At 41.3% G+C, this 23,695-nt stretch overlaps 1 protein-coding gene across 2 annotated transcripts in view; it reads left to right on the top strand.

The window, feature by feature from the left end:
* The first annotated feature begins 9,832 nt into the window (after positions 1 to 9,832).
* The window catches only part of LOC109911596 (short coiled-coil protein B), a 26,081-nt gene continuing 12,218 nt past the window's right edge, over positions 9,833 to 23,695 (top strand). The window contains exons 1-2 of one of the 2 annotated variants that reach the window (XM_048604891.1): positions 9,833 to 9,896; positions 10,401 to 10,490. In XM_048604891.1, coding sequence (XP_048460848.1) covers positions 10,439 to 10,490 — 52 coding nt within the window. In that variant the 5' untranslated portion in view covers positions 9,833 to 9,896; positions 10,401 to 10,438. The remainder of the gene's footprint in view (positions 9,897 to 10,400; positions 10,491 to 23,695) is intronic. The other variant, XM_048604890.1, reaches the window with a different exon arrangement.

The following is a 23,695-nucleotide window of genomic DNA, read 5'->3' as shown; positions in this document are numbered from 1 at the left end:
TACTGTTTTCATACTCCATGGTATGTGTTTCCAGTGATATGGGTGGGACAGCCTTCGGCAGAGGCAACACTAGCCCAAAAGGTACCATGAGCAGGCACTATAGGCATTTCAGTATGTATAGATATAATGAGTGGCTTTCCCTGCTGTGATCCTGTTGGTTTGAAGGCATTGAGGTCTAGCATAAAGAAATGGATGTGTGATATTAAGATGTGTTCAGAGAGAGTGGAAGTGATTTGACAGAAGGAATTTGGGTGTGATTCTTTGTACAAATGGTGTGGTGCTGAGCTCTTATTGAGCACCTTGAGCATTCTGTTATAATGTACTCTGGATAAGTGTGACTGAATCATTGAAACTGGAGATTTGCCTAATTGATGGCTTGACTTTTCAGTAGATCTATGCAGCACAGGATCACTTTGCTCCAATGCATCTTTCTCACGCTCCAGATAGCCATGCTGGTATGCAATATCTTACCAAGGTTTTGCCTCTCTAGAGACCCGCATTTTACAGAACATAGACAACACTGTGATGCAGCACACTGTAGAGAGAGCATGCTTGAGGAAGGCATTAAACAGGAAATTAAAGATGCACGAGTAAAGGAACATCTGTAATTATGAGTGATTTTAATCTGAACGTAGCTTGGCCAAATCAAATCAGTAACAATACTGTAGAGGAATTTCTGAAGTGTGTATGGGATGGGTTTCTGGGCCAAAACATTGAGGAACCAATTAGAGACCAGCATCCTAGACTGGGTAGTAGAAAGGAATAATCTATCTAATCTTGGCAATCTAGTTGTGTGAGGCCCTTTTTGGAGATGAGTGACCATAAGATGATCGAATTCCTCATTAAAGTGGAGAGTGACATAGTTAATTCTGAGATTAGAGTCCTGTGTCTAAATAGAGGAAACTGATGGTATGAGATGAGTTGGCTATGATAGATTAGGGAACTTAAAAGGATGATGGTGGAAAGGCAATGGCAAACATTTAAAGAGAGCAAGGCTGAACTGTAACAATTGTTCATTCCTGTCTGTGCATAAGTAAAAAGGAAAGGTAGCCAAAAAACTGCTGTGGCTTATGAGGGACATTGAGATTGCATTTGATCCAAGGAAGGGGCATACAAATTAGCCAGAAAAGACAACAGACCTGAGCAGAGGAAGCAGTTTAGAATTCAGCAAAGGAGGACAAGGGGATTGATTAAGAAAGTGGAAAATAGAATACAAAAGCAAACTGGTGGGAAACATTAACTGTAATATCTATTGGTATGTGAAAAGAAAAATTTTAAAACAATTGTAAGCCCTTCACAGTCAAACAGGAATTTAAAATTTTACAAAGAAATTGCTGACCAGCTAAATGCATACTTTAGTTTTGTTCTTACAAAGGAGGACCTAAATAACAGTAGAAATGTCACAGATCACAGGGTTTAGTGAGAGGGAGATGGTGAAGTAAATTCCTAATTGTAGGGAAGCATTGTTGGGGAAATTGATAGGATTGAAACCAGATTATTCCTCAGGACCTGATAATCTACATCCCAGAGCGCTTAAAAATAGTGAATGCTTTCATTATCTTCCAAGGTTCTGTTGACTCTGACTCTGGAACATTTTCTACAGATTGGAAGGTAGCTAATATAGTCCCTCTATTTAAAGAAGGCAGGCAGAGAGAAAATCAAGAATTGTAGACCAGTCAGCCATGCTCATGTAGAAAAGGTTTAATAGCTAAGCACTTGGAAAACAGTGGGAGGATCAGACAGTCACATGGATTTACAAAACAGAAATTGTGCTTGTCAAATATGCTGGAATTCTTCAAGGATGTGACTTGTAGAATTGTTGAGTGGATGTGGTTTATTTGGACTTTCAAAGTTCCACAAATAAATTTAGGTGTGTAAAATTAAAGTGCAGGGGATTGGGGATAGTATATTGAGATGGATAGAGAACTAGTTGGCAGTCAGGAAGCAGAATAGGAATAAAGATGTATTTTTTTCCAAATGGTAGCCTACCACAGGGATCAGTGTTAGAGCCCCAGCTATTTGCAATGTTTTTTAAGGATTTAGATGAGAGCTAAACATAATATCCCCAAATATGCAGCTGGGCGAGCTGGGATGATGATGCAGAGATACTTTGGTGTAATTTGGACAAACTGAAATGAGTGGGCAAATGCATAGCAGATGCAGTGTAATGTGGATAAATATGAGGTTATCCACTTTGGGAGCAAAAGAGGGAAGGTTGATTACCATTTGGCTATAAATTGAGTGACAGGAATAGGTAACAAGACCTGGATGTCCTCAAACACCAATTGCTGAAGACCAGTATTTAGATGTAATAGGTCATAAAGAAGGCATTCATAGTGAAAGGATTTTGAGTTCAGGAGCAGAGATGTTTTGCTCCAATCATAGTGTCTTGATTATACCACACCCAGAATATTTTCTGCAGTTGCAGTCTCCTTTTATCTGAGGATGGAAGTTCTGGCTATAGACAGAGCACAGTGAACATCTGCCAGACAGATTCCTGGCATGGTGGAACTGACGTTTGAGAAGAGGGTGAATCAGTTAGGATTATATTTGCTGGAGTTCAAAGAATGAGGGGAGATCTTGTGAAAATGTTAAAATTCTAACAGGACTAGACAGGATAGATGCAGGAAGGATGATCCGGATTCTGGCGGAATCCAGAACCAAGGGTCACAGTCGAAGGATATGGGATAAACCATTTGGCACTAAGAGGAGGAAAGAGGTAAGAGACGGTAGAGAGTGGTGAGCCTGTGGAATTCATTACCACAGAAAGCAGTTGAGGCCGAAACATTGTATGAGTTCAAGAATGAATTGAATGTAGCACTTGGTTAAAAGGATCAAAGGATATGGGGGAAAACCAGGAACAGTTTATTGAGTTGAGTTCAGCCGTTATAATGAATGTCAATACAAGTTCAAACTGCCAAATGGCCTACTCCTCCTGTTTTCTATGATTCTATGCCCCTGGACTGCTCAAGACATTACCACTGCATCTGTCAGAGTGTGGTGGCCTGCTGTATGGTGACCCATGTGATGGCTGTTGCAGTGCCTCTAACTGTTTTAATGTAGAGGTGCCATTGGGTCTCAGTAGCTGTCTCTTCAATGGAAAACCTCTGTGCTTTAGCAGCAATCCACAAGATCGTTCTGGTCCTGAACAGCTGTAACATCTATGATTATCTCAGGATAAAGGACCATTTTGCTCACTGCCAGGAAACATTATACACACTTGCAAAGAATTTGACTGGGGCCACATGGGCTCAGAGGGCTGTGGGCTTTGTCTCTCATGACAGGATTCCTTCAGGTACGTGGTGCAATACAACAGACTATGTGTAAAAGCTAGGGGCATTAATCCACAGGAGAGGTTTCCTGTACTTCAGTGGTCCACTGTTGTGGACCACTAAGCACTTTATCTTTTGCATGAGTGAGAAATAAAAAAAAAGTTAATGTAGGCATTGGAATCTAATGTGTAAATCATAATTATCTTCAGTAATGAACTCTCATAACCTTCCGTTGACTTTATCCAAGAGTGAGTCTCAATATGATCATGGTTTAGAAAGAAAAAGGATGGAAAGTAAGGTTTGCTGAGTTAACTGGGAAAAAAATTGTTTAATTTTATACGATGGACTGAAGTACAATGATTTTGAGAGGTTGGCAAGATGATCTAAGGTTTGAAATGTCCAGTGAAGTTCAATTCAATCTCCTAAAGGCCATGAGCTAATTTTGACTTGAATTAAGTCACAAATTTGACCACATATCAGTAGTTCAAAGATTATTGAAAAAGGAGCAAATCTCTATTATTTATCACTGGGAAGCAGAAGAAAACATCTTGCCCAGCTGAGTGTCCAAAGTGTGAGTTTACAGTCCACTACCTAAATCAACTGTCTACTAATAATGACTGAGAGTTTGCATGGACTTTTTGGTCGTTATGGTCAAACTTTAAATTAGAATTCGGTTTATTGTCACGTACTCAAGTTACAAAAGAACAGGAGTACAGTGAAAAGTGTGTAATGTCACCAACACACAGTGCCATCTTAGGTACAAAGTATTTAGGTACAAAAAAATAGAGAAAATAAAGAAAACATATACTATGTATATCTGTAAAGTTAGGAAAATAAGAAATAAAGCTAAAAAGATAGACTTTACAGTCCTTCAATAAGGACTTCCACGTGGTCTGCCTGGTCTCCACTGGTTCCCAACCAGTAGCCATCTTCATTCCAGGCCCCTGGATTCAAAGGCTGATAATGTCTGGGTCCTGATTTATCAAGTGTCCCTGTCAGATTGTGATGTGATCTGTTCTGCAAAACATCCACTTGCAATGCTCTCTGAGCCAAGTTAGTAGCTGCCACCTTCACAGAAACTCTGAGCAGTTTCTGTGAAGGTGGCAGCTACTAACTTGGCTCCTGCGAGGGAAGTATCCTGAGCAGTTACTGCTGGATCAAACATTGTAAAGGTAGGTTTCATGTGGCATTCAATGTATTCTGTTTTCAGTGTGATTCTGAAGCCATTAGCACCCACTGGTTCCATTGCGCTCTCCCAATTCCTCTGAGAGGACCCTCAAATAGAAACTTGACATCATAGTCTGAGTCCATCTGGGATCTGGTGTTTTGTGTATGCAAAAAGCTGTATTACATCAATATATTTCATAAGTTTTAATTATATATTTTGAAAATTTCCTAGTCCTCGAGGTAACAGTGCATGGCAATAATGCATAAATACTTCCATTAAGGGAAATATGGATATATGACAATATCCTTCATAAAGTTAACACACATTTTCAACATGTATTAATGGTGAGACATGAATGACATCCAGTGTATAATGTCTCCCCTTATCCTCTTCTGAATGAGTCAGACATTTGAGATAATGAGTTTGTCTGTAAGCATGCATCTATAGACTTTTGTTAGCAATTGGTTCTATTGCCTAGCACCATGTTCTATGCTGGGCAAATGTTAATGCCATATTAACCAATCCGTCGTAATTTGTATATCCTCCAGAATCAAATTTCTCTGTAGCTTACTTGATGTATTTGAAAATATAAGAATGTAAGCAATAGCAACAAAGGCCATCCACATTTCAAACGTGCTGTGCAATTTGATAAGTTTATGTTTGATCTGTTTTTGACATCAACTCCACTTTCCTGCCTGCTCCAGATAACCCTTGACTTCCTGGTTGATGGAAATAGCTGTCCAACTCGACCTTGACCTTGAATATATTCATTGACCCAGCCTCCACTGCTCTCTGGAATAGAGAATTCAAGAAACTAACAATTCTGACAGAAGGAATTCCTCCTCATCCCCATATTAAGTGGGAGACCCTTCATTCTGGAACCAATTACAAATGATACATATTGGTCCAAGCTATCTATTGGAACAGTTAATTAATAGTAGTTAATATATCTATTATTTTGTTAAACATTTCAAAAGAGTTACAGTTAAGCCAATTCTTTTATTTTTTATTTTGTCTGTATTTTACCTGTAATATAAAATTACATTTTTTGCTTAACATTGAGTAGTTTAACCAATCGAATTGCATCTGGAATGCAATGCCTTACACATCTTCAAAATAAGAAAAGGTTAGGGTCTGGACTATCTTCTTAATATATTTTAAGGGAGCTTGGTGTGTTTTGTAACAAATGAAATAAATGATGGGGTTTATGGTCCTTAATTACTGGAAAGCCCAGCTTCGAGAGAACCTCTGTGCTGATGATTGCCTAGCACCCATTCTGGGTTTGAGTTCTGTTACAGACAGAGGTGGTCAGATGAAAGTAAACCCCAGAAACTGCAAGTTTCTGTCATCCTCTCTCTCAGTCAAACTTTTCAGTAACGATGTATAGTTTAATATTTCTTATTTCCTTTTAAACCACATTTTCAAAGATTTGGTTCGAGATTGATTTCAATCCAAAACAAATCTTCCACTAGCTTGTGGCTGTCAGAAATTCGATTTTGTTGACGAGAAATCTGAGAAGCCATCAAATTCTAACCTTTGTTTTCAAATCTTTGGCCAACAGGAATGTTTTTTTTTGCCATTTTTGATAAGAAGATCTCCAAACCAAGGGCAGGACATACTATCGTTGTTAACTAAAAAAGTTAAATAAAGGATCAGAGTTGAGAAAAAGGTATATAAGTGCACGAAGATGAGTGACAGATTAGATGATTTGTCAAAATATAAAGAATGGCAGTGAATGATGACAAGTTAATTAAAAATTAGACTGAGAGGAAGTGAGCTAACAAGAGTTTCTGCCGATACAAAGGAAAAGAGGATATAAAGTGTTAGCCCTTTATAGAATGAGAATGATGAATTAATTAAAGATGGTGAAATGGCAGATGAAATGAAAAAAATATTTTGTTTCTGTTACTGTAGAGGATATGAAAACATTCCAGTAACAGCTGTTAATGAGGAGGTAGAAGGGAGAGAGGAGCGTAGCAAAATTACAATCACGACAGCCAAACTAAGAAGCAAATTTTGGAGCTGCAGGCTGACGAGTCTCTGGGTCCAGATGGACTTTATACTAGGGCCTTAAAAGAGATTGCTAATGAAGTAGGAGATACATTGGTTCTAATTTTCCAAAATTCTCTAGATTCAGGAAAGGTTCCATCAGACAGGAAAATAGAAAATATAAACCTCTCTTCAAGAAGGGAGGGAAGCAAAAACAGGAAACCACAAGCGAATTAGACTGACTTCTGTCATGAAGATAGAGTTAGAGTCAATTATAAGGAGGTTATAGCCAGGCACTTAGGAAAAAAAAATCCAAGGAAATCAGGTAAAGTCAGTAGTTTTGTGAAAGGGAAATCCTGTTGAACCAATTTATTATAAGTCTAGCATGTAACGTGGATAAAAGCAAGCTGTCGATGTACGGTACTTGAATTTCCACACTCTGCAACACAGTCTGATATGGCTGAGTCCACATTCGCAAAAAACAGAATGTTAACTCTCTTTCTCTCTTTGCAAAAGGCTGCCAGATCAGCTGAGCTTCTCCAACACTTTGTTTTTAATTAAACCTCACTTAGGCCCTGGACTCAAAATCCAAGCTGGTCGTTGTTCAAAATAAAAACCAAAAGCACTGCAGATGCTGCAAATCAGAAACAAAAAGAGAAATTGCTGGAAAAGATCAGCAGGTCCAGCAGCATCTGTGGAGACAAATCAGAGTTAATATTTTGGGTTGAGTGATCAGCTTTCTGCTGGGTGCTCTGATTTCCTCCCACAGTCCAAAGAAGTGCAAGTTGGGTGATTTGGCCATGCTAAATTGCCCATTGTGTTCAGGGATGTGTAGGTTAGGTGTTTTAACTATGGGAAATGCAGGGTTACAAGGATGGGGTGGGGGTTGGGTCTGGGTGAGATGCTGTTCAAGGGTTGGTGTGGACTTGTTGGGCCGAATGGCCTATTTCCACACTGTAGGGATTCTATGATCTCCTATGATCCATGACTCTTCCTGAGAACTTCCTCAGAGGAAGCCGTGGAGGCAGGTACAATTACAACATTTAAAAGGCCCCTGGATGGGTATATGAATAGGAAAGGTTTAGAGGGATATGGGCTAAATGCTGGCAAATAGAATTAAGTCAGATTGGGATATCTGGTTGGCCTGGGTGCATTGGACTGTAGGGTGTGTTTCCGTGCTATATGACTCTAAAAATGTTATAGTGCAAGTAGAAACACATGGTATATTGGGTAACATACTAGCAAAGATGGAAAACTAACTGGCTGGCAAAAGATGATATACTTAAATGAGTTTTGGCAAGATGTGATAAGTGGAGTCTGTTAAGATCTTAACTGATATTATTACTGGACAAGTAAGATCTCTGAATAAAATCTGGCTTGACAGATTTTTTTGTTTGAAAAGGTGGTCTTTCACTGAAACACAAACATGGAATACTGCGGATTAGTTTTTAGGAATAAAACAGAAGTTTATTACATAAAACAAAGATAAAGTAGAATAGAATAATCCAGGCTGCTTACACATAACACCATGTGAAATACTTCAAATTCATGGTAAAATACAAACCTATTTATACCATCACTATCATTTTACAGTGTTCAAACACCAGAGAGAGTTCAGTTCTCTATCACATCTATAAGTTTAACTGAACTTTTTTATTTGAAATTCCCAGTCTTGAGAATTTTATATCCTTTCTATTGATTAGTTGTACAACTGACTTTCTCAAAACTGACTTTCTCAGTTTCAAATAACACATTCTGTCCTCCAGTCAAAGACAACTGGTCTGGAACATTCAAATATACTCCTTACATGAGGTAAATTATTCCTAACAGTTCTAAACTCCTTCCTTCAAGAGAAATTGTTACATACATCTAATCTCAAGGGGGACTATTTTCCCTGGAGCATTGGAGGTTCCAGGGTAACCTTAAAGAGGCTTATAAAATCATAAGGAGTGTGGATATGATGAATAGACAAGGTCTTTTCCCTAGGCTGGGGAAGTCCAAAACAAGAGGGCAGAGGTTTAGGGTGAGAGGGAAAAGATTTAAAAGCGAACTAAAGGGCAACTTTTCCATGCAGGGGGTGGTGCATGTATGGAATGAGCTGCCAGATGAAGTGGTGGAGGCTGGTACAATTACAACATTTAAAAGGCATGTGGATGGGTATATGAATTGGAAGGATTTAGAGGAATACGAGCCAAATGCTGGCAAATGGGACTATATTTATTTAGGATATCTGGTGGCATGGATGAGTTGGACCGAAGGATCTGTTTCTGCATTGTACATCTCTGTGACTCTATGACTTGTACGAACTGAAACAGAAAGTTTCCAAGCTGAATTCTTCCCCTAAGCAAAAATAAATTCTTGTTCCTTCTAAACCAAAAGCAAGCCAATGTTCCTCAATGTTTACTCTGTTTGTAAAACTTTCTCATTACAAACAGATTCCCATTATCAACCCAAGTTGATAGATACCTGGAATGAAAGGGTGCATGAGAAAAAGTTGAACGGACTCTGCTTCTTTTTCGCTGGAGTTCAGATTGATGTGTATAAGAATTCAAATGGTCTTGATAAAAGTGTCTGCAGATTTCAGAATGTGGTGACAAAGGGTGCAGGGACAGAAGAAGCATAACAGTGAGCCAGTACAGGAACAGTACGAAGATGCAGTGACAGGTCTGGAGGGATAGTATGAGGGTATAGTGTAAGGGAATATGGGTGCAGGGATAGGGAGTGTCTGCATTGATAGAGTGCAGGGACATTCTGAAGATGAAGTGACAGTGAGTTAAGATGCCATGATAGAGGGTGCGCTGACAGTAAGAGAGGGCATGATGACACTGGGTATAGGGAGAGTGTGAGGATGCAGAATGAGAGTTTGCAATGAAAGAAGGTACAGTGACAATGAGACAGGGTGCAGGGACAGGGGATGCAATGATGGTGAGACGGGGCAGGGCCAGAGAGTGCAGTGACAGAGAGATAGGGGGTAGGGCCAGAAGGTGCAGTGACAGAGAGATAGGGTGTAGGGATAGAAGATGCAATGACAGTGAGGCAGTTTGCATGGACACAGGGTGCAGTGACGGTGGGACGGTGGGACGGGGTGCAGGGGTACGGGGTGCAGTGACGGTGTGACGGTGGGACGGGGTGCAGGGTGCAGTGGTGGTGAGACATGGGGCGGTGAGACATGGGGCAGGGACACAGGGTGCAGGGACGGTGGGACGGTGGTGAGACCGGGGGATGCGGAAGGGAAGGGGGGGGGGGGCGGGGCGGGGACACCGGGAGACAGGGGGATGGGGTGAAGTGGTCGGTGGTCAGGGGACACGGGGGGACAGGGGACAGGGGGCAGGGACACTGGGTGTGCTGGCGGTGAGACAGGGTGCAGTGGGCCGGCTCTGCCCCACACTGACGCTGCGCACTGCGGGCTGACGCATCTGCTCAGTGTGTCTCGGTGCAGATAGTGACTGGCACTGTAATTGGTGAAGGTAAAAACGATGCCCCACAGCTCCTGCTTGCTCTGGGGCAAAGGCACTCAGTTTCCATTCACTGCTTCTGGCAGCGTAAGCTTAGGAGCTGGGGACAACCGGCATGGGGTCACGAACATCCTCTCGTGTCTGCAGATAAATCCGAGGCGGGGGGCAGAAAAGATTGAATGTTGCTGTATTAAATCGGGACCTGACAGTAAATGAGCTTAGACTGATAACAAAATATTGCAATAGGACTTTGTTGGATGCAGCTTTGGTTAAAGTGGTCCTTTTTGTTATTACCTGAGCTGTTTATGGTAGAGCTCCGCTTATATTGGAGGTTTTTGTGACCGTAGGGGAATGAATCCTCCACCCTTCCTGTGCTATCAGCTGGTGTCATGGTTGGGTTCTGGTTGTACAGAGCCATTTGTTTCAGTGTCACTCGGGGCGAGAAATCGTGCAACACAATAGAAAGCTCTGTCTGCGGACTGCTGGTCATTTATTCATTTTGTTTGTTTATTCCAGCTTCTTGGTTCAAAGGAGCTCCTGGGCGACGCCATCGAATGAAAATTCCGCAAGAGGCTGCTAACAAAATGAATGCGGCGGATACAGAAGGTAGCAGGCACCGTGAGCCTTTCTCAGAATGAAGTGTATCTTTGTGGGTATTCCCCTCTGAAACCGGTAAACGGCCATGAATCTCGGACTGGGTGGTGGGGGGGACAGACTGACAATCACGTTTATGATAAGTGTCGGTCGACGAGGCCAATACAAATCCTAAATCATGGGCAAAAGTGGCTAATCCTCCCTTTACTACAGTACAGCTACTGCCCTAAGCAGCTGTTTGACAACACAGGATTGTTTTAGCAATGCCTTAGATAGAGCTGTACAGCAATGGAAACAGAGCCTTCAGTCCAATTCGTCCATGCCCACCAGATATCCTAAATTAACTTAGTCCCATCTGCCAGCATTTGGCCCAAATCCCTCTAAACCATTCCTATTCATATATCCATCCAGATGCCTTTTGAATGTTGTAACTGTACCAGCCTCCATCACTTCCTCGGGCAGCTCATTCCATACACACTCAACACTCTGTTAAAAAAAAGTTGCCCCATAGGTCCCTTTTAAATGTTTTTCTCCTCTCACCTTAAACCTATGCCGTCTAGTTTTGGACTCCCCCACCCCTGGGAAAAGACCTTGGCTATTCACTCTATCCATGCCCCTCATGATTTTATAAACATCTACAAGGTCACCCCTCAGCCTCTGATTCTCCAGGGGAAATAGCCCCAACCTATTCAGCCTCTCCCTATATCCCAAACCCTCCAACCCTGGCAACATCCTTGTAAATATTTAGTGGACCCTTTCAAGTTTCATAGCATCCTTCCTATAGCAGGGAGACCAGAATTTCACTCAGTATTTTGACCAGCAAATAATTCTAGTGGGTGAGAGGATGATGGGCAATGTGACTGATTATGGGCAGTATTGAAAATGTTGCTGGTATCGACAATTAAGGGTTGTCAGTTGTGGTATATGTATTCCACATATGATCTATTTACTGACGGAGGGCTGAATGGCCATCTCCTGCTAGTTTCCTGTTGCTTGTAATCACATGGGAATCTGCAAAACCTCAGCAGAGATGATATTCATGGCAGGATAGTGAGAGAAATTAGATGATAAGAAACAGGGAATGCACGTAAATGGCAAAAGAATTTGGGTTGAGTGTAATGGATATGGGTTCATAAACCATCTCAAATAACATGCTGTAGATTCAATAGGTGTTTGTAGAGGACTCCAAAGTAGCAGAGGTCATTAATACTGTCCGAGCTAGAATAGAGGTTTTAGTCTATTTAGGGTGGTGGGCAAAACATTGGAAATTTTCATGTCAGCATGTGGGAGATCATGTTGTGGGGAGCGTGGGGTGGGGTGGGGTGGGGTGGGGTGGGGAGGGTTGGTGGGGAGGGCGCAGTGTTAAACAATTAATGGAATAACACTGTCAAAGACCAGTTAGTAAGAGCATCCAGAAATCATGACAGTTAACTCCCCCAAGACATAAGCTAATATCTGGAAGTTGTGAAAAAATAAAATGGTGGAGCATGTTGTTCAGAAGGTGTTGGGTGTCATCTCCGGAATGTATTCTGCATTGTATAAAAAAAAATTAGTCAGGACAACTGGTCAATTTTATGCCATCTAGGACTATATCACAAAAAGAAGGATGCAGCTGAGCTGGTTGAGTTAAAGGAAAGTTTGATTTGAATGATTGGAAATTAATGTGTGGAACATCTAGGACTAAACAGAACTCAACGGAGAGGGAAAGGAAAAGGGTGAATATGAGGAAGATGTTGAAACTTCATGGAAGCAGTGAATCAGTTGGAATATTTGATTGGTATTGAGTAACTGAACAATGGAATGCGGTAAAAGAGAATTAAACTCTTAAGTAAATGACAAAGGTGTGAAAGAAGAAAACATTACTCCAAAGGTTAGTTCATTGTTTGGATTAGTTAATGGTGAGAGGTTGTAAGGTCAAGTAGATCTATTCAAAATCATATTGGATAAGTATCTCGAAAGGTAATGCATTATTGATTATAAGTGCTAGCAGACGTAATTTTGAAATAAGCTGACAACTCAGGAACAGCGCAAGTTAGAATCCAGCGATGGGAACAAAAATGATATTGGATTTACAAATGAAACTGAAGGTACACTCCTATTTCTTCACTTATATTGAAAGCAAAAAGTGCATGAGGGGGAAAATACAGCAAGTAATTTCCATTTGTGTTAGTTGGGTGGGGAGAACGGATTGTGTGCGGTGGCTGATCAAATCTGTTTGGGATTCAGTTGCTTTTCGCCTCGAAGAACAAAGACCAATACAGCACAGGAACAGGCCCTTGGGCCCTCCAAGCCTGCACTGGCACATTTTGCCTTCCATACTACAACCGTCTTCACTTACAGGATCCATGTCCTGCTATTCTCTTCCTATTCTTGTATTCGTCAGATGCTTCTGGAGTGCTGCTGCTGTGTCTGCTTCCACCACCTCTTCTGGCAGCGTGTTCCAGGCACTCACCACGCTTTGTATGAAAAACTTGCCTCGCACATCTCTTTTAAACTTCCCCCCTTGTACCTTGAACTTGTATCCCCTAGTAATTGACCCCTCCACACTGGGGAAAAAGCCTCATACTTTCCACTCTATCCATGCCATTCATAATTTTATAAATTTCCATCAGGTTGCCCTTTAACCTCCTGCGTTCCAGTAAAAACAAACCCGGTCTATCCAACCTTTCTTCATACCTAAAATCCCCCATACCAGGCAACATCCTGGTAAAATTTTCTGTATCCTCGCCAAAGCATCCACATCCTTCTGGTAGTGTGGTTTCCAGAACTGTCCAAGTGTGGCCTAACAAAAGTTCTGTAAAGCTGCAGCATAACTTGCCTATCCTTTTTTACTGCCTTATCTACCTGCACTGCCACCTTCAGTGACCTTGGATCTGCACACCGAAAAGCTTGATAATGATGAGGTTGATGAACTGCAAGGATAAAAATACAGTCCAAATGCTTGTCTTTCTGGAGGTTATAAATTGTGTAGGAGAACTACTTTCGGAGGGCCTAGAGCATCAGCTTAAAGGAGTGAATTGTCCTATTGTCAGAGCTCCAAAAAAAAGCAGGGAAAGAGTATAGTACCTGAAGCAGTGAATGCATATTTCAAATCCTTTATAGTGCAAAACCCAACAAATGACTGCCATAAAATGGCTCAAAAAGCTCAACCCAAATTTATATTATAGTAGTTGAGGTTTCTTTAACACTGGAAATGTCCATCTTTGACCTGTACTGTAGTTGTTGAATGGGGTGAGAAACTTGACCTCCATATGTACATTTTTATGCACCTCTTACTGTCATGTGACTTGAGTTGTGAGTAAGCAACACAGATTTAAGCTCATACAGATTTAGTTAATAGCTCAGACTACAACTTGCAGTCACAGAAAACTATGTATGCAACCTGCTTCAGCATACTTCTGTTAGACTGCAAGTAGCAGTTAGTCATGTGGCTTCATCCTGGTCTTTGATTTATTAGTTCTTAAAGCATTGCAGCATAACACACCATCCCCTTTTTTCTCAAGACAAAATTACACACATTAAGAATGAGAATTTATACATACACATCAGGGTTGTTACAAAACTATTTGCACAGAAATGGTGGCACAGTGGTTAGCACTGCTGCCTCTCAGTGCCAGGGACCTGAGTTCGATATCTGCCTTGCGTGACTGTCTAGAGTCTGTCCAGACAAACTGGAGTTTGCACATTCTCCCTGTGTCTGTGTGAGTTCCTGCTGGGTGCTCCAGTTTCCTTCCACAGTTCTAAAGATGTGCAGGTTAGGTCGAAGCTAAATTGTTTGTAGTGTCCAGGGATATGCAGGCTAGTTGGATTAGCCATGGTAAATGCAAGGTTGTGGGGATAGGATGGGATGCTCATCAGCGGGTCAGTGCAGACTTGATGGGCCAAATGGCTTCTGTCTGCACTGTATGGATTCTATAATTTAAAAAGAAAAAGAATTGAAAATTTTAAAGATTTAAGAGTCTGAGAGTCTTTCTAATGTATAGGTGCTTGGAAATCTTTACAGATCTTTTGGTATATTTGTGAATTCTAGGTGTTTTGGAATCTTGCATGTTGTTGGTGTATGGGGTTTATTTTCGCCTGTTTTGTGCACAGTTGGAGTATTGTCCAATTCCCTGAATTGTCTTCTGTTCCTCCTTTTTGTTGCTCCATTCAAAGTTTCTAGGCTGACTGCACACTTTGGATACCTCTGTGGGTAGCCATGTTCCCTTTTTAGGACGTATGGTTCTGACCGTCTGTCCTACGGGCAGATTAGTCAATTCCATAGCTACAAGTCAGTCATTTACCATCTTCATTCTCCTTTGTATTTTTGAGGTTTGACCTAAATCTTGGAGAACTTGGACAGGTGACGGCTTGGTAGGGTTATCCTAAGCTGCCTCCCTAACATGAACACTGCTGGTGATGGTAAGCCAGAGGTGTAGCCATTTTGGTACCAAGCTTTTTAGCAGTCATCAAAATCATTGCCATCCAGTGATACATTTGTCAGTGGTTTGTGCCAAATTATTTTCAAAAGTTTGTGGTCAGTTTCCACAGTGGATTGCTTACTGAGCAATTATTTATGGAATCTTATGATGCTGAAGTCTGGAGGGAGTGTTTCATGCTCTCTATGTGAATAACTAGATTGTGCTTGTGATAGACCTTTCAATCTAAGTAAATTGGTTTGGCAACAAGCGTAATGTGTGATCCTAACACTTTCTGATCTGCATTAACTTCCAGGAGTTTCATCTTCCTCAGGTCATAGTAAGGTAGCATACATGCTGTGTTGACAAGACTTGTTTGAGTGATTCAGATATGTGTTGTTGGTCCATATTTGCCATATGCAAATATGGCATATCTTCCTTTCAAAGTTCTCCTAACAATGATACTCTGTCGGAAAAGTATGGTATGAATGGTACTTGGGAGTTTAAAAATCGGAGACATCTCTGCAGCTATTCTTTGTCTTGAGCAGTAGGTAATGTTGTATATTTTTGAGTACAGTGAGTCCTCCAAGTCAGTATGGAATTCAGCCGTGCTCTTGTTTGGTTTTGCCCTTTACCATAACATCGTTGACAGTACGTACACATCCACAAATACTTCCTGTACTTCTGTCCATACATTGCTGGAAAAGATCTTCACTGACAGACAGAAAGGTAGTCTCTGGAAGCTTCCAGATGATGAAGTGAAATCAGTGATTTCCTGCAATTTTATTTTTACAAAGTAGAACAGAATAGTAATTTATTGTCACTTGTATTTATGAAAATACAGTGGAAAATGTACAAGTTGCCATAATTTAGTGCAATTTCGATTACAGAAATTAATTGAGACAAAGTTAGGACAAAGTTCATCTTTTGTCCCCTCCACGGCTCATGGTTTATGGAGTGGCTACGAGATGTCGCTGCCAAAACCGCCCGAGGCCACGAAAGCAGGGATTTCCAGACTGGACCCGCCATGCTGCTACTGCTGAAGCCAACGGCGAAGCTACCTCATCACTGCGACAGCAAGGGTGAACAGGTCGGACTCACCAATTCACCAATGCTCGAACTGTTTCCACTTTAGTCTCCAACTGAAGCTGCCACAGCCACGAGGACCAAACGGGAACCACAATACCACCACTGCTGAAACCATTTCACTGCCACCAGGAGGAACAGACCGGATCCACCAAGTCACCAATGATGAAGCCTTTGCTCAGGCCGCAGCCACCGTGGCCACGAGGAACAGACATCTGCATCCACAATGATGATGCCGCCCCAGCAGGCCCTCGCAACGGTCTTCCTCCGCCGTAGCTGCAGAAAATAAGAAAAGGTGAATTTTGATACAATAGAGAAATGAAAAGCAATTTAAAAAAAGAGAATGCAGCTAGCCAGGTGAGCGAGGGTGTACAGGATCAGGACCCCAACACTTCCTACCTTGCTGCTGCCGCCATCTTGTGAATTGAGAATATCCCTGTTTGTCATCCAGCTTGAAGAAGAATTTAGCTCTTGTGAACTTGGGATTCAATTCCTTCAGTGTTGGAATTTTGTGTGAGTGTCTCTTCAGAGAAAGCATTATAGATGTCTTGAGTTCAAACATGCCTTGATTGTGCCATTCCTTCATTAAAATACCTGTAAATGAATGGCACCAGTCTGTGTGCTGATGTACATGATGGATAATGTCATTAAATTTGACTTAACCAAGGCACTGTTAAGCTTCTCTTGTCTGTCAACACTACACTTTCTGCGAGGGTTGACTTATGGAATTGCATCTTCTCTGAAGTGCAACTTGGGGGTCACCTTTGAAATTGCAATTACATTGAATCTGTCTGGGGACAATTATTGTAGATGGTCACTTCTGCTGCAATTTGTATCTGGTGATCTTGTGAATGGTCCCAATATTGAGATCCGTTCATGCCGATAATCTTGCTATTCCTGAACTATTCATGTCCAACAGGTAAAATACTTGAGGTTTCCATACAGAATTGTATTTCACTGCTAATGTACCAGTGCAAGGGATGGGTGACCTGATATATGCAGTAAACTTGCTGCTGCTGTAGGTTGTATCAGTGACCTCCAAAACATCCTTCTGAATTCTGTCTGGTGGAACTTTGCACTATCTCCTGTGTTGCCTAGTTTTCTCTGGCATATAATGTTAATCATGGCGAGAGCTAGTCCTTCCTCTCCCAGTCTTCACCCTGGTCAGAATTGCTGAAAGCCTGATATACGTGCTTGCACTTGAGCAGGACTTTGGTGTGCACCCTGTTGTTTCTACCAGCATGTTGCATGTGCTTTTTTTTTCGGTTGTGTGCCATTGTTGCACTGATTGTATCTTTGGAACCTGATTTCTTGTATTGGTGAACCTAGTGTTGTTTTGTACCACATGACTTGAATGAATTTAGGAACATAGGATGACTTTACAGTGTGTGCAACAGTCTGCACTTCCCACACAACATGCCTGCTTTCCATGTCCTGGCTACTGTGCAAATACTGGCTACTGAAACAAATGCTCGCAGGTGTTATTTCCTGGCTGGCTACAATAGATTGATATTTTCTACTATTTTTAAGCAACTTGTGAATGTTGTGGCTTTTCTTTTTCTCCAAAAGGTCTCTTTGAAGAGCTTCAGTAGGTGTTGAAGCTATAACTGGTTCCGTTGTCTGCTCAGTCAGACAGCTCAGCCTCTGAAAACTCACAGACCTTGCATTTGTCATGGTAGCTACTGACAAACCAATCGACTGATTCTTGTCACCATTGCTTGTAAGATATCAGAACCAAATAGTGACTTCCAAAATTTACTTTTAAATGAAACTGATTTTACATTGTTTCCCAGGATCTCTCTGTTCTTCTTGAGATAGGCCTGAGCGTTGGCACTGAGCAAGCCTTTGTTTCCACTTTTTTTTTAAATTTTTGCCACTTATCTGGTTTTACAGTGGCTAAATCTAAAAAGCATTGCTCCAACCTTTGTTTAAAGAACCAAAATTCAGATAGGATGTCCATGGCCTTGTAATTCATGCAAGTGAATTTGATAGTCATCTTTCTGATACTCCCTGTCTTGTACAAATGCTATCAATGTGTAGGTGATATAGCTGTCTTGCTACTACAAGGTTACTTTGTGTGGAAATTCAACAATGCAACTGCATTGTTTTCCTATGCTTTATTTTATTAGTTCTGTGCATTATAGCTGCAACTTAAGCTATGATTAAAGCACTGCTTCAAGACTTGGCTGAGGCCATTTCCCATGGCTTTCAAGTTTGCATCTCTGCCTTATTTGTGAGACAAATCCCCAGTTTTGATCATTATGTCACGTTCCACATACATTGAAATCTGAGATATGCTAGGCTCTAATCTTACTGTTATATTAGTAAAATGTTACTATAGAACTCTATCACTCAATCAGTTTTGCTCACCATTAAGTGTTAAATAGCATGGGATGAATTTAATGAGAAGCTTGCATGGGTGTATTTAATAGCTCATAATAGAACTTGCAGTTACAGATAAACATGGATGTAACCAGCTTCTAGCATGCTTCTTCTGGAGTGCACACACAAGTTGGTCATATGCTTTCATCCTGGTCTTTGGCTCGTTAACATATTTTAAATCAATACAGCTCTAAAAGCAGTAACGTAACAGTCACCTGCTCTGTTATTTTTAAGTCACATAAGCATTACTTATTGTTGTATAAGGGCTTTTGGATCCTGGAACAACCTTGCAATGATGTTATGGATCTGTTCTCCACTGGGAATAAATAGCACAATGTGGCCAGAATTAGATAGAAGTGAGGTAAGAGAAAACCACGTGCAGTTAAGCACATGGAGTAGACCAACCAGAATTGAATGAAAGAGTTATTGAATAGTATTTCAATAAAGTAACAGCAAGGCTGAAGTGTAGTATATCTCAGATTTCATTAAATTGTAGTATTTAATCTGAAATAGTATAAATGGTGCTATAAAGAATTTGTGACTGTCCATTCTAGTTCCCCAACATCATACAATCCATGTTTGTTTCTACTTGACTTTTGCATCTGCCTTTTGCTATCCTTGTTAAATCGCCACCTCCCATTTTGTTGCTGCTGCTGATACATACAGGTATGACACTCTAAATTCCTACAGCCTGCACTACGTCTCTTCCATCTTGTACATTATGAAAGTGTGACAAATGTGGATCAGTTCTGTTGTTTTGGTTCGCTAGCCAAATCAAATACTGATTCTGAAAGTGCTGTACACACCTCCATAGCTGCAGCTACTTAGGTGTAAATGTTGTACAGCTTCTTCTTGTCCTTCGATAGCAAGCTTGACAGGAGGTTAATGAGATCTTCAAATGTGTGCAGATTTTTGAGATTGCTTGACATTTCTATTCATTTGTGGGAATGTGGGCGTTGCTGGCTGGGCCAGCATACATTGCCAATTCTGAGTTGCTCTTAAAAAGATGGTAGTGAGCTGTTTACTCAAATCGCTTCGGTCCAGGATTTTGGCCGAGCAATACCGAAGGAACTGTGATATTTCAAAATCAGAATGGCTTGTGTGGTTCCGTACCTTGGAGTGAAAGCTGCAGGTGATGGTATTCCCATTTGCTGCTCACAATGCAGTCCCCTCTATATTGGGGAGATGAAACAAACTAGTGACTGCTTTGGCCATAAAAGTGACCCAAGCTTCAGTTACCTATCACTTTGTAACACTGTATTCCCACACCAACTTTTCTGTCTCAAGCTTGCTGCAGGGCTCTAGTGAGGCTCAACGCAAGGTGGAAGAACAATACCTCATCCTCCGTTAGGGAACCCTAGGTCCTTTAGGACGTAGTATCGAGTTTAACAATTTTAGAGCATGACCACATCTTTCCATTTCAGTTAGCCACCATCCAACTCCACCCCAGGTCCTGCCATGAAATGGGTTGCTTTCAGTACAGCCAACACATTTTCAACTGGTGCTAGCCCCCATTATCACCTATCCAACTTCTCCTCTTTCCTCTCTTACTATAAACAATCCCTTTGTCTGCCATCCTTTTTATTAATCCCTCTCTCTGGGCTCACTCCTTCCCTCCCACCCACTGTCATCAGCATAAATACCACTTTTTCCTTGTTGCTATCAGTTCTGAAGATGGGTCATTGGACTTAGTACGTTAACATTGTTTTCTGTTTCCACAGACACTGCCGGATCTTCTGAATGTCTCCAGCAACTTCTGTTTAGATTATTGCTAAGTACATGCTGCCTGATGGCAGCGTTAAGTACTCCTTCCATCACTTAACTGGTGATTAAGAGAAGAGTGATGGGGTGGTAATTGCTGGATTGGACTTGTCTTGGTTTTTATCCAAAGGATGTAACTAAGAGCACGTCTTCAGCAGTATTCCCAGAATGTTGTCAGGGTCCACACACTTTGTAGTATCAAGTTGCTCCAGTCATTTCTTGATATCACAAGGAGTGAATCAATTGACTGAAGACAAGCATCTGTGTACTGGGGATCTCTGAAGGAGGCTGAGATAGATCATCAATTCCACACTTCTTGTTGTAGATTGTTGCAAATACTTCAGCCTTATCTTTTGCTGTGATGTGTCGGGCTCCTCCATCACTGATGGGATATTTGTGGCATCTTCTGCTCCAGTGAGTCGTTAATAATTGTTCATGATCATCCACGACTGGATGTGGCAGGTTTGGAGAGTTTAGATCTAGTCCATTGTCTATGGATTTCTTTTGTACATCCTTTCCAGAGTCCAATCTTACAAATCTGCTAGAACCCATGTGAACCTTGTCTGCATCCTCCCCAGTGTCTATACAATCCTTTATTAATAGTATAGTAATGAGGACTTTGTGCCTGAGGTTTGTTGGCATAACATTTCTACTTGTTGATTGTGTCCATCTAGAAATGAACTTGAATGCTTGGTTTGCTTTTGTTATGGTTTATTGACTGCATCGTGACTTTGTGATTTACATATTTGCACTGTTACTCTCTGCTCCTTTACCCCATTTCGATCCATGTGCAATTCAAGTAATGCTTGGCTTTTTTCTTGCCAAAATATAGCTACCCTTAACTGCTGTCTGAATAAAAGAAAATGCTCCTGAATTACCCATTAAATTTGTTAGTGCTTATTTTATATGATATTGAGTTCCACATTCTCAATACTTCTGGAGATTGGCATTTTTTCTCATTTCATTTTTTAAATGTTTGAGGCCCACAGACCAGGTCTCATGCACAAGTGAAAGCATCTTCTCCATGTCTGCCATATTAAGCTCTTTCATGATATTTAACAACTGTCTCATAGAATTATAGAATTCCTACAGTGTGGAAGAAGGCCTGTTGGCCCATTGAGTCCACACTTACCCTCCGAAGAGCATCCCACGCGGAGGCAAACCCTTACCCTTGATTTCCCATGGCTAATCCATGTAGCCTGCACATTCCTGGACACTATGGGCAGTTTAGCATGGCCAATCCACCTAGCCTGCACATCTTTGAACTGTGGGAGGAGCCTGGAGCACCTGGAGGAAACCCACACAGACATCGGGAGAATGTGCAAATGCCACACAGACAGTCACCTGAAGGTAGAATCGAACCTGGATCCTTGGCACTGTGAGGCAGCTTTGATACCCACGAAGCCACTGTGCTGCCCATGGGTCATCCCTTGTTAGAAGCCCCTGTTTGCTCAATCTTTTGTGATGGGTATAACCTTCAAGTTCTGATATTATTCTTCTAAATTATTTTTACATTGATTCCTCTGAAAACTGCCATACATTTTGCCAATAATTACTTTTAACCCCTATTCTCAGATTGCTGCTTTGTCATCAGCTTGCTGTCCATTGTGCTACTTGTCCCATCTTCCGGTCTTCTCCTTGGCCAGAATGTACTGTATTTTTCCTTATCAAAATCTTTACGTTATGTCAACTGCATTATCTTTATCTAATCTTTCTTACTTCAGAGAACTCATGACGTTTAGCAGACACATGGTTTCGGGTATTTTTCTGATCCTGAAACTCTGCTTCAGTTTCTGTCAGTATTTATATTTTCTAACTCCATAAAAAAAGGTTAATTAAAGACTATGCTTCCAAACTGTAACTTTGTTTGGAAAATTGGAATGAGAGTTAGGATGATTAGGATGAGGAAAGAATCTATTGCCCTGTCTTTCCTACCTTCTTTTGCCTCTACCTGCTCAACATAATTTAATCTGAATAAAGCTATAGCAGGTTTTCTTCTGATATGTTTGACAAGAATCAGGTCACAGAGTGCAGCTTGAGACTGAATATAAGTAAAGGGATTTTGGTGAGGCAGGCCCCTCCTTCCAGAACAGAAGTTGAAAAGCTGCACCATAGAGGACAGAAAGCTAAGAACGTTCAGGACTCTGAGACTCCCAGCCACATCACAAGGAATTAGATTATTGACTGGTGAATGTGTTGCTTACTTATCCCTTAAAGTCAAAAAAATTGAGAGATTTTGTTCACATCAGTAAAGTTTGTGAATAATAATAAAGATCTTGAAAGACAGAAACTGTTATGAAGTATAGTGTGTGATAGATTCAGGCTAAAAACTCTTTGAGTATTTAATGATTTTATACTCCAGCATGAACATAATTGTTTTATTAATATGTATGAGAGATTTAACTCCAAGCAGAGGAGAAAATGATAAATAGCCTACATGGCTGCATAAATAAGTTTTTGTAAAGTTATTGATATTGAATTTCACAATGAGGATTGAAATAATATTCTAATTATATCCCACCTGGAGCAATTTAAAAAAAAAAATCTGCTGATACTTTTTATGGTACTAAACCAACTGGAATTGATTCTTCATGTGATTACAAATGATTTTTCTTGAACATTGCTGTTTTCTTTTCTGTTTTTCTTTTTGTCCTCACCTCTGATGGTATTTGGTCTTCACCTATTGGATCATTTGAAGTTTTTGTATAATGTTCAACAAGAGCTCTAGGTGAGACTAGTTATACCTTCACCTGACAAAACTCCATTATCCTCTTTTTTTTTGTTACTTCATGGGATGTGGCCATCACTGTCTGGGGCAGCACATGTTGCCCATCCCTATTTGCCCAAAGGGCAGTGGAGGGTCACCTATATTGCTGTGGGTCTGGAGTCATGTGGGCCAAACTGGGTGAGGATGGCAGATTACCTTGTGGAGAAAGGAACGTTTGTGAACCAGATGGTGTTTTTTTTATAAACAACTGTCATGCTCACCATTGGTGGCCAGCTCTTTATTCCTGATTTTACTCTGTTGAAGCTTCACCATCTGCTATGGGGAGGGTTTGGACCCATTTTCCCTAGAGCATTAGCCCGAGCTTCTGGATGGCTAGCACAGTGACGTTACCACTACTGTCTCCCTTTCTTAGATTCTTTCGTGGCATAAGGGTGTTGCTGACAAGTCTAACACTTTCCCCACCCCATCCCTAATTGCCCCAGAAATGAGTGGCTCGCTTGACTATTTTGGAGATAGTAGGAACTGCAGATGCTGGAGAATCCGAGACAACAAGGTGCAGAGCTGGATGAACACAGCAGGCCAAGCAGCATCATAGGAGCAGAGAGGCTGACGTTTCGGGCCTAGACCCTTCATCAGAAAAGGGGGAGGGGAAGGGGGTTTTGAAATAAATAGGGAGAGAGTGGGAGGCGGATAGAAGAGGGATAGAGGAGAGGATAGGTGGAGAGGAAACAAACAGGTCGAAGAGGCGGGGATGGAGCCAGGAAAGGTGAGTGTAGGTAGGGAGTTAGGAAGGGGATAGGTCAGTCCAGGGAGGATGGACAGGTCAAGGGGGCGGGATGAGGTTGGTCGGTAGGAGATGGAGG

The sequence above is a fragment of the Rhincodon typus genome, chromosome 14 (assembly GCF_021869965.1).
Source record: "Rhincodon typus isolate 14 chromosome 14, sRhiTyp1.1, whole genome shotgun sequence".
Taxonomy (NCBI): domain Eukaryota; kingdom Metazoa; phylum Chordata; class Chondrichthyes; order Orectolobiformes; family Rhincodontidae; genus Rhincodon; species Rhincodon typus.
This window is presented reverse-complemented; position numbering and strand designations above follow the sequence as displayed.